General features: G+C 34.3%; 1 protein-coding gene across 1 annotated transcript; it reads right to left on the bottom strand.

Annotated features, from left to right (window-relative positions):
• Window positions 1-17,282, bottom strand: LOC123552827 (uncharacterized). The gene is made up of 4 exons (XM_053542150.1): window positions 17,195-17,282; window positions 11,524-11,586; window positions 10,347-10,433; window positions 1-461 (listed from the first exon to the last, which is right to left on the bottom strand). Exons 1-4 carry the CDS (start codon window positions 17,280-17,282, stop codon window positions 1-3), a joined length of 699 nt encoding a protein of 232 aa, XP_053398125.1.
• Between the last annotated feature and the right edge of the window lie 1,296 nt (window positions 17,283-18,578).

Below are 18,578 nucleotides of genomic sequence, written 5' to 3'. Positions count from 1 at the left end.
TCAAAATCCTCCCATCGAACTAAATCCGCCTGCCATATTTCCCATCATTCCTCCCATACCTTCCCCTCCCATCATGCCTTGCATCATGTTTCCCATACCACCACCAAAACCACCCATCATATTTCCCATTCCTCCGCCGGAACCGCCCATCATGTTTCCCATCATGCCTCCCATGCTACCAGAACTGCCTGCTTCCGGTGCGTCCCCTGAACCGCCCATGCCCCACATTCCTTGCATTCCACTGGCTCCGCCTCTGCCACCAGCATTACCACCGCGTCCTCCTCCAAAAGCTTGTGTCATTTCCTGTACCATTTTTGAGATTGTACTGGCAAATGTTGGATTGGCGCCTTGACCAGTTCCGCTCGAAGGCATGTTGGCGCCACTATTTATTGGCGTGTTCATAAATGCTGATGCATATTGCATCCAGTTGTTTCCGCTTCCGCTTCCAGTTTGGCATTCACCTGAAGAGAAACGGATGTGCCGGTAATAATACATATATTTCTTTTAGAAATAAACAAACACTATGCTGAGCTTTCGACACAAGTCTTCTTCAGAAATCCCCAAAAAAGATTTATTTCTATTAGACAGAAATAGTATTGTATTTAGTTTCATTTAGTGATTGTTATGTATCTAATACTGAATCAAACGAAAGGAAGGTGTAGTGCCAAAACTGTCCATATGGGCATGTAGAGCTTCGCTGCTTTCGGACATATGTTAGAGATAATTCAGTAATGATAAATGTTTTCAATTTTATCAATTCGAAAATCATTATTTATTTTACAGATATGTGAAAAATACACTCTGAACTATATCTGTTTCACAGAATATCAAAATGTCGTAATAATTAAAGACTTTAAAAATTTAGAAATAACACCTGTTAGAAATGCAAACAAAGTACGAGCACTTACTTAAAAAACTTAAAAAAGTGTTGTAGTGATGCACTATCATTAAATTTGCTCTATTTACAAGTCTACAGATTGAATGTGATGTGTAAATTTGCAAGTGAAAATTCTGGTTGACGGCATCATCGTAAATGATGCGTGTATTTGTGTAATAGAACGTAATAGAACACCACCGGTGCTAGGGTGTGTGTGTACATGTATGTGTGGTGGTGGGGGGAATGAAGCGTGAAGGATATTGCACATTTCATAACCTGCCATGAACCGACTCAATCAAACCAAGTCTGCAATTATTTCTGTGCTTCCAATGGATCTTCCTATAGATTTTATCATCCTCTTTCAATAAAGAAACAAAATTAGCTTTCTGTACAAGCTAGTCAGCCGCCCGTTTGTTATGCCCAACATAACTGACACTGAAAGATCTGTGAAGTACATAATACTGGTATACCATCGAGCAGTTACACAAAATTGGAACAAATTTCATTTAGAAAGAGTCTCTTTAGGTTTATATATCGGCATATTATTGAGAAATAAAAAAAAATTCTGCCATTAAAATCAAGTAAATTTCGTTTAGTTTTGCCTCCACTGATTGGCCAAAGGTTTTATTTAGTTAATTTTTTTGGTTTTAATGTATTGGATAGTGAAAGGTTAATTTCTGTAGATCCAGTCTTAATCTGGTCAGTGTTTTTCTTTAGTTAGATCACGTTAAAAATAAAGTCTTCTGAAGGACTTGTTACACCAAATAGGAATTGACTTCTCAGTGTTACATGTTAAGAAGTCCAAAATGTAGTTCCATGTAGTTGATGAAATTGGTATTATGAGGCATATAAGGATGCGGCAGTTCTATTTTTGACTTAGTTTTATTGCTTATTGTATTGAGAAAAGATCTAGACCACTTTCATTGTTAATTTGAAAGTTTTTATAACAATATTATAAATTACTTTTATTCATCGAGAAAATGTCTACATATGCATAAGTGCTAAACAGCAAATATCATTGGAGCATTTTCAGAGGGTGTTGTTTTTAAGAACAGATTATGTCAACATCTCAATATTATTGGTAAGAAGACATTTATACTAACTGATTATAAATGGTTTTCATATCAATATCATTGAAATGCTCTAAAGTACTGACAATGAGGTCTCAAGATTTAATTGTTTACATGAAATAAAGAAGGAACTGAATTTGTATAATGTAACCTAATGTAACCTAAATACAGAACAATTTTCGTTTAAATTACAATCTGCATTTATAGTTCACTTAAAACATGTAGAAATTGGAGAGGATTTTCGGAAACATATTGAACGTTTTCAGTTGCTTTAAAGTTTCGCATTATTGTTAAAAAAATGTACAAAATTCATGTCTTCATCAGAAAATAAAATAGTCAAGTCGACAAACTGTAAAACATAATCATAAACAAGTCAACGATGGAGGATTCGAAAGTCGCAAAGATGAAATTCCTTTCGGTAGCACAAAACGACACTGGTTTTTAGCTTGCCAAAGCAATCGCAATTAAATTATAATTGCTCGCACAGAAAGCAAGGTAAAAACAGCCTCAATGTTATTCGATGACTTCGGTCTTTTTCGTTGTTTTTAAAATTCCTATCGTAATACCGTCCCGTCGAGACGGGCCGCAATAATAGTAATTATTATTATAAATCTAGTCCAAAATGTATTTGAAATATTTACAACGTACATGGAACATTTACAAAAATACTATTACATTTTTGTTAATGAAACAAAATAGACTTATCTGAACATGTAGATTCATAGTTAATTCCGACATTAATTAATTAATATGATTAATAACAAACTGCCCGTGTCATCGTTGTCTTAAATGCATGTCGATAAGTCAGAAAACTTGTACTGCCTTCGGAAAAAGAGATAAAAAAACACAACAAGAAACCGCATCGAAATAAAACAAAATGAATATCAACATAATGATAAAAATAGAAAACGTACCTTTATGTAGAGAAACTGCCAGAACTAAGAAACAGGTAAAGCTCAAATTTAGCATGATTGGTGCGAGCAGATGTTTGACACTGATACAAAAGTCGGTAGGAACACTGAAGAGAGTGTGGGAGCAGTTACCTTTTTAAATGATTTTTCCTGTATATTCAGTCAAGGGAAATATATTTATATCTGTCTGTCAAAAGTATCGCACTTTATTAGGACATAAACCATTCATAATTGACAGTATAGAACATAGTAAGGTTCAAACGGACAGGTGACAAGGAAACTAAAGTACTCTTACGAATAGTACATTTTTTTGTACTATTAGGTATGATGAGGTGTTTTCAGCAAATAGCTTTTCTTATACTTTAATTAAATTAGAACAACCGCCTGCTTCAAAACATTTTAATTCTAATATGTGTTTAATAGTAGATCAAATATTGTAATTAGCAATTTTACCTGGCCGAAATGACGTTAACGTTACCGGGTATCATCCAGTATAGGAGAGAGGATATGGACATTAAGAAATCTAGAAGGAGGGAGATTAGCGACTGACCGCGATTTCTTAATGCTGCAACTTCCACTTTATTGCCTCTCTTTCCTAATTTTCAAAGTAACTATAAATATTTCAGTCGCTTAACAACGCTTTTTATGGAGAAGATGCTGGTATAAATATTGTAAACTTTTGAAAATATCTGGTTTTATTTGATTCAAGAGTTTGCTTTTTCTTAATACACGTTGCTTTTTATTCAGCGAACACAGTAACCATTCGGAAAAATTTAGTGAAGACTTTAAGTTCGGTTTGGTATATTTAGTACAAAATGCAACAAAAATAATGGCAACAAACATTGATCACATATAATTATTTGAATAGTGTTGATGATGTTAAGATTTTGTCTTTATGGTAAGTAATAATCACAAAATTTGTCTAGCATTTACTTTCTCGGTTTTTAACAAAACGTCAATATATTTCATAACTATTCATCCCTCCATTGAAATGCAGCAGTTTCGGGAGAGACGCGTTTCGAAATACTTCCATTCATAACACTCCCACAGCGGTGTATGTATTTCGAAATTTCAACGTGCATATGACAATATTGTGGGTTGAACAATATTTTCCAAAAACAGGCATGAAATATTTTTACCCTAAATATGACACTGACCCTTGAGATACGAGTCTGTGTTCACCTTGTTATGAAGAATATTTTTGTTGTTTATATCCTAAGCCAGTTTAAATTAAATGTTTGAAGGTGAAATTACACATTTTTATGTAATATTTGTAACAAATAAAATTATTATTTACACCATGAAAACCTATTTTCAAGTACATTGGGGATGGTTCCATGACCAATATGCCATCAGTTACAAGCAGGATAAACGCATTAAACGGCGTAACCGCATGGGCCTCAAACTGAAAATAAAACAACATAAACAGACAAAAAACTTTTCTTTCGAACATCAAAACTGACTTTAAGTGACATTTGGACCACCTTGGAAAAATAAACATCCCGGTTGCCAGAAAACACGATTAGATAGCAGCGAATTACCAGAGACATTCTTGCAATCAGTGTCTAACCATTCAAATTAGAAGGTCATATCTTAAAACGCCAGGTTTTACAGCTTGACATAATTTAAGATAATTGAAAATCTTAAACAACATTCTTGCATTAGTCTAAAATCATCGTCAGTGTTGAAGGACTGACTGCGAGAATGAGTTTTAACAAAGAAAAGTTTAGTTTATCTATTTAAATTCAATTACTGTCAATTTTCATTTTTTTTATATTTCTCTGTCAAATAAGAAGAAAAAAAGAAAGAAAACACAATCGACGTCAGCATTTTCAGAATTGAAATTTAAGCCAGTTTTCGAAGGCTTTTGTCGCTTAATTGTTTTATAATTCTACGACCACTTTTTTTTCTGACCTTTAAGTAGGACTATGACCTATGAGATGATTGTCTGATTATTTTAACTGTTTTTCTTTAAGTCGTTTCAATATCCACTTCCGCTTTTAGAAGCAATAGACAGTACAAGAAAAATGATCCCTTACTGTGCCCTTGAACTTTAAGCTTACGGTCTGAGGTTTGTGTATGACACATCGTCTTCATGCAAATATTTGTGCCCAGGAATATTTATCAATGTATACGGGCGTTATCGACCGCACAACAAAAATGACAAAATAGCTTTCACCTCTATGTATGAGCTTCCTTTTGAGCTAAGGATCTGGGTCTTGCACTCGACACGACACAACTTTTTGTTATGGTGGCCATTTGTAACATGTTATTTTGAAATCCCTGCTTCCACTACAAAGTTGAGGATATATTTCGAACTGATTTACAACATTGTATTTTCTTTTCAAACTTGTGTGTAGTTTTAAATGCATGTAGGTTTATGTCGTTATTACATAATTCGGAAGATGACGATACTGAAAATAAATTCTCGCCACGTATTTGTATAATGTAGACTTTACCTTTATTTGTATGCTCTTTAAATATGCCTTTTTTCCTATACTTACATTTTTCTGTGTAAATAATGACTTGAAATAACGAGGTACAAGTTTTAAACGTTTTATTTTTGGTGAAAAAAGTGAGGTAGGGAAGAACACAGGTTGCCATTCCCAAAACACATAAAGATAGAGTGGGTACAGACCTAACTTCCCTGCCCCCATCCCTCCTACGCTCAGGACCTTCCATAGAAAAACTTAGATTTATCCTTTTTTAAATTCTTCATTGTTTTAGCAAAAATTGCAAACTTGATATGGCACAGAAATTTGCTCTGGAAATATCTTAAGACCTTGGGCGAATCTTATTGTATAACGCTCTCCATATTCTGCCGAATCGGACAGGTGATGTATTTCATAAGATACAAGTCAAAAGATTTCCTGCGGCCAGAAGTTATACAGACCAGAAATTGTTATGGATGTATGAGTGACCACTCGCGATTGTTTTCCAGATTTTCCGAAAACGGACACTGACGAAAATGAAATTAATTTTCAAAATAAAAACAATAGTTTATCGCTGTTCATAAACAATATTTTAAACATTATCCAAGCCTGCTTTTTTAAACTATTATTAATAAATTGTTGCCTGAAAATTATCTATGCCAGATATATTGCAAAAACGGCGCTCCTTAAATGCGATATCGGTCAAAAATCTCGTGAAAACACCTATGCTGATTTCCAATATCCAGATCGCAGGTGACGTTCACATAACGACAGCAAATGGACACGTGATATAACATCAGTCATATAACCGCCACAATATGATGAGTATCACATACGCGATATATGACAGATTTATACATTATAGGTCATTTAATACAAAAAATGACTACATAATTAGTGTTTATTATTTTCATCGATGTGTTTCGAAGAGTGATATACACTACAAAAAACCCCCACAAAAAACAACATTTTAATCTAACGGTACACTTCCTATTTTGCCAATATACTTAAATTTAAGTATGAAACCTTTTTGATTTAAAAACAATAAACATATATAGAAAATTATGCTTTAATTTATTTGATAGAATTACAGCAAATTCAAATCAAGCAATCACATAATTTTAGTGATTTAACACTTAATTCGATTTTTTAAAGTCGAAAAGTACGCATACATAAATTAATAACATTTATGTGCACACTGCTATCGATAAAATTAAAAGTTATTCTAAACATAAAACATTTGTTTATAGAAAAGAACAGAACAGAACAGACTATTTATTTAGATTTACGCAATACTGCGTATGATTGATCTGTCTCATTATATACTTACAAATGACATATGGCAGGTACATATACATACATGTGAGAGTGTAAACATATTGGTACAATTATTTATAATAAATTATATATATATATATATATATATATATATATATATATATATATATATATATATATATATATATATATACGTTATTTATACCGTATAGTTTTATCCCCATCTGTTAACTGAAATGTATTAACAATATAATTTGAGAGTCGATTAACAGTACTTTACTATTACTATTTATAAAGTTTATTTACTTAAACATGCTGGCATGACTCGTATAAACGAGTGGCATATATCATTTTCTCAATAGTCTGTAAGCATCGTATGCAAGCACAAAATTGTATTCGTCATCTAAGTAATTTCTTAGGAACATATGCAACTTCCGATTTAATGTTCCAACTTGTATAATTATGTAGTTTATACGAAGAGAGTATACGTTTCATAAGTGACTATCCTATGTTTATACATGTAATTGTAATTTGAGATGGTTATTCTGACACAACATTATAGCAAACTTAACCCCGTAAAGTTCAGAATGTTGGAATGTAGTAAAGCATCCAGTGACGGATATTACGTCCAACTCAGCCACGCCTGATAACAGGCATGGTCATTTGTGATTAACATCTAAAAATATGCTATAAGCCTTACGGTTTGAAAAACGAAAGGAATATTTTATTTTGCTGTAGGCAATACATTTATCTCGTGAACTGTAACGTTATTTGACGTGTTGTGCATAAAACCTATGGAAAAACAGCTATCAAATATATGCGTGCACACATAGCATTTAGCAAAGTGTGAGTGAAAGATTGAAATCCCTTGATTACGCTGATTTTAAATATTCGTTGTTTGTGACTCTGGGCATTGGCAATACCCTATGCCCAGAAAACCACAGAAAACACATTTTATTTTGCGTTTGCTTGAAAAGTATTTGGTATTAGAACTTCACTTTGTATGGTAATTTTTACCTTATTTGTTATGTTGTCAATGATATATAATTGATCTTTCCGTAAAACTGGTAAAATTATATGCCGATCTAAATTAGCTTTGTTGAATTTTTTGTGTGTCATTAGCTATAAACATATGCTTAACTTCGGGACGCTTCTAAGACCACTGAAAATATCGAGTAAGGAAATTTATTAAGTGTATATGTAAAAGAACAGTTATAAAATATTTAAATTGTATGTTACTGTAACAATGATTCTATATACTATTTTAATCTTTTTCTATGAGAAGCAATAGCGGCAAGAAACAAAGCAAATACGTCATCGAAGACATTACTATGTCAATTTGCGATTAGCACAATTATTTACAGCAGACAACAAAACTGTTCAAACTTTATTTCGATTTCAATAAGAATGGTTTCTATGATGCTATCGTGAATACAGAACACATAACAAATGCAGTCAAGGAATGTTTGTATGAATGCAACGTTAGAAAATGAAATTTTGTTTCCAATTACATTTTTGGTTTGATATGTAACCTTTGAAAGAAAATGGAATATATGCCATCTGTGAATTTTACTTCCTGATAGTATGATTTATTAATGTAATGAAAATGTAGTCGGTATTTAAACGTGAATAGACGGTAATAGATGGTAAAAATCAAGATATCAAGATGTTATGTATACTACTTTGATTAATGAGAAAATGGTCATCACGCAATGACATATGTATGTAACTTATCAGGAAGGATCTACAGAAAAACACTTGTGAACTGCGAAAAGGTTACTCTATAAGATCCTTATAAGCTCTCTAACACACAATGATGAAAGAGTCAAATAAGGCAATATAGCATGTGATGTCTGTCAAATACATATTTCACATATAATAAGCACACATGTATACAGTGTATCCTGTTCAATAACATGTCCTTCGGGTTCCTTCCCCTCCCCCCGACCCCATTTCGCCCCTTACCATTTCCTTCCCCTCCAACATTATTTAGCATAAATTAATATGTACTTGTTGGATGTTGGAAGCAACCCGTCTGAAATATTTTTCCATTACAGGTTCTATTTGTTGTGGGCCTACTGTGCAAATGCGTGGCTCTGGGGCTGTGTTTTTGGTGCTCTGTGCTTCCGAGAAATCTACCCTTACCTATTATCTTTTTATGTTCCTCAATTCTTCTGATTTCCTAAATATTGTCATAGATAGTTTCTTCTTGCGCTTAAAATGATGTATTCACGTATACATCTGCAACAGAAAAAAGTAAGAAGGTATTAAATCACTAATACACATATTTTCTTAAAAATGTTCGCACTTCCTTATGAATATGTGTTCCATATATGTAAAGTTCATGTTTTACAATTCGTTTTCTAAACGTGAGGTAGATACACTTTCGACAATCAAGTTTGTTTTGCTAATATATGTATAATAAAATTGAAGTTAAACAATCATGGCAACCACTGCTCATTGTCCCATTCATACAAGTTTTGAAAAATCGTGGGCTGAGCGCCTAACTGTTGTAACTATATATAGATAAAGAACAAGATACAATAGTTTTGCGCTCAGCCCTGAAATGTCTTTAATGGACATGTTCTTACAAGATGTCTTCATCAAATGCAAATTTTAGGTGTTTTAGGAATTGTAATAATTAAAGTGTAAATCTGTATAGATCAGAGGCATCTAGCTAAAACATGCCACACTTTTGCAAAACAATTTGAAATGACATCATTAGCAGATGTGTTGGCAGCCGACTTTTCAGGTATAGGACACATAACGTCAGAATCTTTCGAAAATAAACCCTTTTTGTCTGATCCTTACTTTGTTTAAAGAATGCACGTCCTCTTTCTAGTACACATTTTGTTTGCTTTGCTACCTCTCTTCGTGCTATATCCCCATTAATGTTCTTTTGTAGCGGGAATTTATAAATTTTAAATTACCCTAATAATGTATGTTAAATTATCTAAATTATAAAGGTTAAATTAAAACTTACAATACCGGTATATTAGTAGGAAAAATAGAACCTGAAAATATCTAAATAGTGTGGTATTATCCTCTGACCACGAAACTGCGTTTTGAAAAGTAGCATTACTATCATTTTTACACAGACGTGGCAAAAACAACGTCAGATAGTTCAAGTGTTATAATGCAATTTCTGTCCAAAGTGTCCTTTAAACCCAACGGTCAAACTGTTTTACCGTTTTTTCGCCATTTATTCCTAATTTCAATTTATAATCCCATTTTCCTTATTTTCTTCCCACGTGTCTTTTAAATTAGACTTGTGTACATAAATCTCGCACAGATACGTAGCTGGACTTTATGCATAAAAAACTTGTTTGTTTGTGTTGGGTTTAACAGTTCAACAGTATTTCAGTCATGTAACGGCGGGAAGTTAACCTAATCGGTGTTCCTGGATCCTGTGCCAGTACAAACCTGTTCTTCGCAAGTACCTGCCAACTTCCCAACATGAGTCAGAGGTAGAGGACGAAATATTTCAGACACGATTTCTTTTATCAATCATCACGGAGAACAAACGCTTCGCCCGGGGATCGAACTCACGATCCCGCGATCCGTAGACCAATGCTCTACCTACTGAGCTAAGCGGGCGGACTCTTGTCGCTAAAGTAAGCCAATTGTGTCTTCATACAAATAACTTTTTATGATTCTTCATTTACTATGATATAAACGTTTTATAGCATACATGTAGTACGATGGAATACTATAAATAACTTACTTTTCCGAAAACAAATGCATATTTTTTAAAAACAAAAGATCAGAAGTTACAAACGTTCTTCATCATGGTCTTCTTCCTCTTCATCAGTTGTAATGAACGCTTTCAGGCACTCGTGGATGTAAACATACTGGTCTTTTAGGCCTACAGTTTATGCTTTCATAACAAGATCTCTTGTTTTGAGTCAGTGCAAATGTATACATTGATAAATATGCCATAGATAAATTAAATGTCATTTTTAGTATATCACTTTGATATGTTATAATCTGTAATTCTTACTGCATGACTCTGTTGTGTAAGAATTTTCTTATCTTTCACATGCATGTTTTACTAAACTAGTGGGCGCTAGTTTCTAGGAGAAGTACTAACATCTCAATGCTGTAAGATTTGTCTTATTTTTGCCACTGTCATACTTAGCCTAGGGTTGCTCATTTCTAGGTCAAAATTAAATATATCAACCTCGTCGTGATCTTTATTTTAATATGTTGTAGCAATATATACAATCCCGATCTCTCTCTACACCATGCTCAGCCTATTGCTCCTTATATTTCGGACAATATATGCGTCTTCATCGTATATTGTAACAAGTGTACCTTATCTTTGTTTGTCTGTGCCATATTCAGTCTGGTTTCTAATTTCTAGGATAATGTTGAATATATCAACCGCGTCAGTTGTGGTCTCGAATATGCTGCTACAGTATAAGTTTCAGTTGCCACTGTTAGTGCCATATTCAGTCTATGATTCCTCATTCAGCCACCAAGGTCAAACAAATATATCAACCTTATCATGATCTCTGATATATTACCTTAAGTAAATCTTACATTTGTCTGCACCATATTTAGTCTAAAATTCATCATTTCAAATTTCGACTTCTCGGTTTGATTGTCTGTTCATGAGAGGTAATAAAATGTGTCCCTTAGCACCGGTTTAAGCGGAACTCTATTACACATATGTTGAATTGACTCCATGGTCACCAAGGACCAGAAAATATACCAGCACTTAAAGTCGAATCCATCTTTCATTGGCGAGTTCTGGATAATAATAATGAGCAGTGGCGTCAAAACTCTAGATAGTCTAAAATTGCAATGTTAATAGTAGTTTGATCTGGAACGCTGTATTCGACGTGGAGTTTGCCAGGTAGGATCACTAGAGGTGTTGAGATGGCTAAATCTACGACAGCCGGAGACAAAATGCTGGAACTAGCTACAGTTGTAATGATCGTTTAATTACATACCTCCACCTTTCTGTTGTTTTGATTTCAATCGAAATAAGCCATGAATATCAATATCAAACAGAACTGAGAATAGTTTTTGTGCTCTATTTATAGATCTGTGTCAGGTCACGCATATTAAATGAAGGTAGTCCGGCAACATACAATACAAAATGTATAATACGGATTTTATCTGCCTGCTCATATTTGTGACTTGTGAAGTAAAAGCCGTATTTTTGACAGACTTTATAAAGGTATACAATAAAACGTTCTAGCATTAAGGTAGTTCCGCACGTTTGATAAACCGGAAGAGATGGCATTACGTCATTTATCCAGAAAACGTAGAATAAAGTCTGGATTCGACGTACAGAAATGAATATCATTTTATGAATTAATTGCAGCCCGTGAGTAAAATTATTACAATGTCACTGTTATTATCTTTCTAAAGTTAAGATATGATATTTGATATTTAAGTATCTAATAGGGTAAATATTACAAAATAACGTCATAAAATAAGCTTGAAATGTGAGGTCCACTTTAATTATGATCAAATATCTAAAAAAAAAAAGCACATGAACTTATACATTTTATTTCACTACATTATAGACCATAAGTTTGTCTACGACTGTGAGGAGTTTCATTAAAAAGTAAATGGTAGAAAAAAATATTTGTGAAAAATATTATGAAAGTTGTGATTTGCCCATAGACTCCCATTATGAAAAATTGAGTGAGGTCCAATTTTCAATTTGTATGTTTGTTTGTTTAAGGTTTAACGCCGTTTTTTTTCAACAGTATTTCAGACAGTTAACCTAACCAGTGTTCCTGGGTTCTGTACCAGTACAAACCTGTTCTCCGCAAATAACTGCCATTCCCCACATGAATTATCAGAGCTGGAGGACAAATGGTTTTAGACACAATGTCTTCTATCAAATCGTCACGAAGAACATACGCCCAGCCCGGGGGTCGAACTCACGACCTCGCGATCCGTAGACCAACGCTCTCCCTACTGAGCTAAGCGGGTGGGCTAACAAATACTTCTAGCAAAAAATCAAACACGCGACCCTATCTTTTTTATTTGTTGATTTTTTAAAGTATAGTTTAAAGTTTTGAAAAAAAGAGTGTTTAATCAAAGTTTACAATGCAGAAAAACATCCAATCCAAACGTGCAGAACTACCCTAATGCTACACCATAACATTCCCTGGCATCACGTTTTCCTACTGTGACAGCAGACCAACGGATGTCTACAGAATCCGGTTAAAAATTATAGGTTCAAATGGCGTCATAATTCTTCACCCAACCTGGTTACAAAATTAACCGATAACAGACAAAGAAGCTGACTAATGCATGCAACCTTGTTTGTCAATGTCTTTTTAAACCGGCAACAAAGTCCAGAGATGGTGTTTAAAAAGTGTCTTTCATGGTAACATCGGCCATGAAAGAGGGAAGCGGTTTAATGTAAAAAAACAGTTATGTATCTAACAGTCGTATCATAACATGTATGAATAGAACGTTTAATTATATATAATGAGAACAGTGACATGTCTAAAATCGTACGCATTTTTTTATGATAATTGTACAGAACGAGACTGCTCCTAGAGATATTACAAACACATTAATTTTATTCTACAAAATGTAAAGAACTTTAACATTGATCAACATAAGTAAATCAAAAGCCAACACTGAAAGGTATATATGTTTATACAAAATATAAAGAAACATACATAAAACACATTAGTAAATTAAAAGAAACATATACACACATACATTTTCCAATTTTCAAAAAAGATAAAGAAAATAAAACAGCTAATATGAGTTAACATGAGTAGAGTAAATCATATACTATCTACACTTAACAAATGATTATACTTAAAGATCAAAGGATATTGTTGAAGAAAACGGAAGTCTAATGTAGATATTCCATGACTCTTTGCTAGAATATGTTAAATATCAGACAAAGATTAAATTATTTTCTTAGATGTGACATGCCGTTGCTGCTATTTTGTAACATCCTTTTCCAGGATGAATTTGTGCATTTTTGAGACTCTTCAAAGAGGTAGTAATGTAATAAAATGAATACAAATATGTGATGACATGAATTCATATTGTTTAAATTGTACTATGTTATTAACAGCAAATTGTTCTTGCATCGATTCCATCATGTAACAGAATCAGGAACACTAAATCCAATTAAGAGGCAACATCGATTAATTAAATTATATACACTCTAAGTACACACATGCAACTGGCTTAGATGGTATAACTTCTCGCTTTATCAAAGATGGGTCATCTATGAAAGTTGGTTCTATCACTCATGTTATAACTCTGTCACTTTTTAAAGTTGTTGTGCCAGATGATTTAAAGTCTGCTAGAGTTGTCCCTCTTTTTAAAAAGAATGATAAATTATTAGTTGGCAAGTACAGACGATTTTAAATATTGTGTCCGCAACTTTTGCAATAGTTGTCTATGACCAAGTTGAAACTTATTTCAATGACAAAGATTTGCTATATAAATTTCAATCTAGCTTTAGGGGTAGAGTTTCCACTGTAACCTGTCTAATCCCCTGATAGGGTTTTGTTTTTCAGGAATGAAAATTGTAAAGGCAATATTGTAGGTATGTTGCTGCTAGATCTACAGGAGGCATTTGATACAGCGGACCACTCAGTCCTCTTGATGAAGCTTCAAGCGGCTGGCCTTAGTAAGATATTTTAAGGTGGTTCATCTCCTATCTTTCTAATAGACAGCAGTTTGTGGATGTTTCTGGTACATTTTCCTCTATTGCAAAAGTTATCTAGGGTGTACACCAGGCAATGCAGTGCATTTCAACGCCCTCTAATCTAAAACTCCACCTCGTCCAATATATTTGCATTCAACGCATTGTATTTTGAGACCACGTAATACAAACTTAATTCCATACATTTAAACATGAAACGATGCATTGAAAAACTTGTCGCGATGCACCGTAATATGAAATCATCCAACAAAACATGATACCATGCAGCTCAATGTGTTACCGTTTAACACAACATGAGTACGTGCAGTGTAAAGTGAAAGGATTTATTACAACGTGTATAAAACCTTGATGCCATGCACTCCAATGTGAAGACGTTTAACGAGTTCATGCAGTGAAAAATGAAACGATTCATTAAAGATTGGCACCGTCTTACGCATACTGAAACCGTGTTGTGTGATTTGGAGCGGCGTATCAAAATTTGACGACATGCAGCCAAATGTGAGCCGTTTAACGAAACACAAGTACATGCATTGTAAAAGGTTAATGAGACTATCGGTTTATAAGTTTTACCTGTTATAAATATAGATCATTCTGGATCAGTTGTACATAAAAATATCTTAAAATTTGTTCTAAAACCGACCTTGTGGTAAAATTCCAACATATAATTTTAAACAGTTCCTGTGATTTATCTCAGTATTAAAAGGGACCTTATGTTTGTGAAACGAATTTTTTTTATTAGAGTTAATTATTAATAATATAAAATCAATGTTAACATGTTTATGTTTCTAGACAGTATGTCTAAATTACATGTACTTCACTGTACAATGTTTTGTCAATGTTTGTTTGTTTGTTTGTTTTTTCGGGGGTGGGTGGTGGGGATGATCTTATGCCACAATTTCTTGAACAGTATTTCATTTAAGTTGGACAGGTTGAACAGATAGTTTCCTGGATTTCATACAAGTATTAACTTTATCTCCACAAGTATATGCTACGCTCGCTCTGTTCACAAACAGGCTCGATTCCAGGGCCGGGCCGGGGGGGCCCATGCCCCCCCCCCCCCCCCCACGAGTTTGCTGAGAAGTGACCTATACTCATCAAAGATTCACTCTACTATTTTGACAAAGGGATATTTTTTCTCAAAGTTTAGACCCAGAAACGCACCAGAGGCCACCATGTCATACCTGTATTTTCCAGGGAAAGAGCCCCGCCCCCCCCCCCCCCCCGACCAACCAACCAAGGGGCGAGTAACGTAACCCTACAGTACCTCAAAGTTTAGACCTAAAAACGCACCAGAGGTCACCATTTCATGTCTGCATCTAAAAAATGTTCAAAGGGAAAGCCCTCTGACCCCCTAATATGAGGAGAGTACACACACAATAAGTGCACCTGAGGATACCATTTCATACTGTATTTCAAAAGAATTCCTCGGGAAGACCCCCTGAATTCCCTAACATTGGCAAAGGCAAACCACTCCAATACCTTGCTATGCGCCTCGGCGGTGACGTCTTCGTTTATGACTGGTGCCCCCCACTCCCCAACCGTAAAATAAATCTGGATCCGGCCCTATCAAATCCCCTTACAGGTCGTATGAAATCAATGTTAACATTGATTTTATATTATTAATAATTAACTCTGGAATGTTTTAGTGTTTGTTAATTTTGACAATATTATTTCTATTTCTACCTTGTCTGTTTCACGAAGCATACTTCTGACAAAGCTTAAACTAAGAAGAAAGATGTTTCACGAAAATAATGTCCCTTTTAATACTGAGATAAATCGCAGAAACTGTTTGAAATTAAATGAAAGAATTTTACCACAAGATCAGTTTTAAGACAAATTTTAAGATATTTTTATGTAAAACTGACCCAAATTTATAACAGGTCAAACTTATGAACTGATAGTCTCATTAACAATGCACGTACTCGTGTTTCGTTAAACGGCTCACATTTGGCTGCATGGCATCAAATTTTGATACGCCGCTCCAAATCATACAACACGGTTTCAGTATGCATTAGAAGGAGCCAATCTTTAATGAATCGTTTTATTTTTCATTGCACGAATTCAAGTTGCGTTAAGCGTCTTCACATTGAACTGCATGACATCAAGTTTCTATACACCGCCATTAATTATACAAAGCGGTTTCAATATGCATTGGACAGCGTCAAGTTGGAATAAATCATTTCACATTACACTGCACGTACTCATGTTGTGTTAAACGTCTTCACATTGAGCTGCATGGTATCATGTTTTGTTGGGTTATTTCATATTACGGTGCATCGCAATAAGTTTTTCAATGCATCGTTCCATGTTTAAATGGATGGAATGAAGTTTTGTATTAAATGGTCTCAAAATGCAATGCGTTGAATGCAAATATATTGGACGGGATGGAAGTTTAGACTAGACGGCGTTCAAATACACTGCACTGACTGACTTGTTAATGAATGGATTGAATATTTACTATTTTTGGCGGTAACCGCCGCCCATATATGTCTTCATATTTTACTTATATCTTAATTCTAAGCATTTAATTTCATGGTGTGCTTACAGTGCTAATGTTAACCTCACGGCAGTAACTTGAATTATTAATCATAGGTATAAGAAGATCTTTTCGTAGTCTATTAATGAGAGTTTATGTAATGTGTAACACCCATCATGTTCCTTTAACGCCGGATTAACAGGTACTATATTTTACAAGGCAATTAAATGGACGTAAAGTCAGATTTTATTTCTGGAATGTTGTCATACAAGTATTTGAAGGTAGTTTGGCGAATTATCAAAAACAACTACACAAAGTAATTGAAATATAAAGATACAGCTTGTCATAACGGCAAAATGCTGAAAACAAAAGCATGTGTATTTGTTGAAACCAGTTGTAAACATCATTGTCCTAAAATCATTTTGTATTATTTGCTTATTTGTTTTGACTCTTTAGTCACTTTCATTAACTGATCCGTCCTCTATACCTGGAACATATTTTCCCCGATAATCCCCGCCTTTGTTAGCATCTACTTGCTCATACATCTCTCTTGATAGGTTATCATTTCCATACATGTTTGATCGTTCATATGCTTTCGATGGAATTTCAATATCACGATCTTCACCGTTGATATTGTTTCCTTGTGCTTTTGCGTGTCCCTTCAGTCATTCTTTGGAGGGTGCACAACTCTGTTCGGCTTCTTGCTTGTTAACTTGTTTTGTAACGTTCCTTTAAATACATAATGATGATCTTAAGTTAATGAGTAGTAAATTTACGACCCATACTTATTGTGTCTTACGAAAAAATGCGTTTTCGCGTTTTCATAGACATTGTGAGAAAGACTGTGCTTATATTTCAAAAGAGAAAGTACACAGAAAAAAAAGAGATCTACATTTACTAACTAAACTTGGTCACATAAGTGATCAAACATACATACATACATACACACATTCTTACTTACATACATACATACATACATATATACATATATACATACATAGATATATACATACATACACACGTACTTACTTATATACACACACACATACAGACATACATACATACATACGTATGTACGTACCTGTATCAAATATAATGTGTTGTTTGATTTTTGTTTGTTTTGGGTTTAACGCCGTTTTTCAACAGTATTTCAGTCATGTAACGGCGGGCAGTTAACCTAACCAGTATTCCTGGATTTCGTACCAGTACAAACCTGTTCTCCGCAAGTAACTGCCAACTTCCCCACATGAATCAGAGGTGGAGGACTAATGATTTCAGACACAATGTCGTTTATCAAATAGTCACGGAGAACATACGCCCCGCCCTAGGATCGAACTCGCGACCCCGAGATCCGTAGACCAACGCTCTTACCTGCTGAGCTAAGCGGGCTGGCTAATGTGTTGTTTGAAGAGAACCACAACAGAAGTGTTATTCTTTTACATGACATGTAGATATTTGCGCAGTCAGTTTAGATCAACATTGCCTTAAATGTACTTACGTGTTCTGATTTCGGGAGTCAGTAACTACATCAGACATTTCTTGATATTCATCTGTTTTTTCTGCATAAAGCTGCTGATACATCTCTTCAGGCTTATCATTTTCATACATATTTAAACTTTCATATAGATTGACAGCATTGAGGTTACCCTCTTCGTTCTGAGAATTGTTCTGTTGACCTTGCTCCGATAACGACATACATGGTTCCTGCTCATGCCGTTTAGTATCTTTTGTAAACCAGCGTCTGAAACGACATCAGGAATTAAAACAAAGATCATCTGATGTGTATTTAGTGAGTTTATATTTCTTTCGGGTGTTATTGTATTGTTACATTAAAATAATAGGGTTGGCAATATTTCTTAGGGCTTGCTGCA

Source organism: Mercenaria mercenaria, chromosome 4, assembly GCF_021730395.1.
Source record: "Mercenaria mercenaria strain notata chromosome 4, MADL_Memer_1, whole genome shotgun sequence".
Classification (NCBI taxonomy): Eukaryota; Metazoa; Mollusca; class Bivalvia; order Venerida; family Veneridae; genus Mercenaria; species Mercenaria mercenaria.
This window is presented reverse-complemented; position numbering and strand designations above follow the sequence as displayed.

Excerpts from the sequence above, each read along its gene's own strand:
- LOC123552827 (XM_053542150.1), bottom strand. The coding sequence starts at position 17,282 with ATGTATGGAAATGATAACCTATCAAGAGAGATGTATGAGCAAGTAGAT. Across the intron at positions 10,434-11,523 it reads AAAACAACAGAAAGGTGGAG|GCCTAAAAGACCAGTATGTT; the intron begins GTATGTAATTAA and ends CATAAACTGTAG. Across the intron at positions 462-10,346 it reads AGAAGACCATGATGAAGAAC|GTGAATGCCAAACTGGAAGC; the intron begins GTTTGTAACTTC and ends GTTTCTCTTCAG.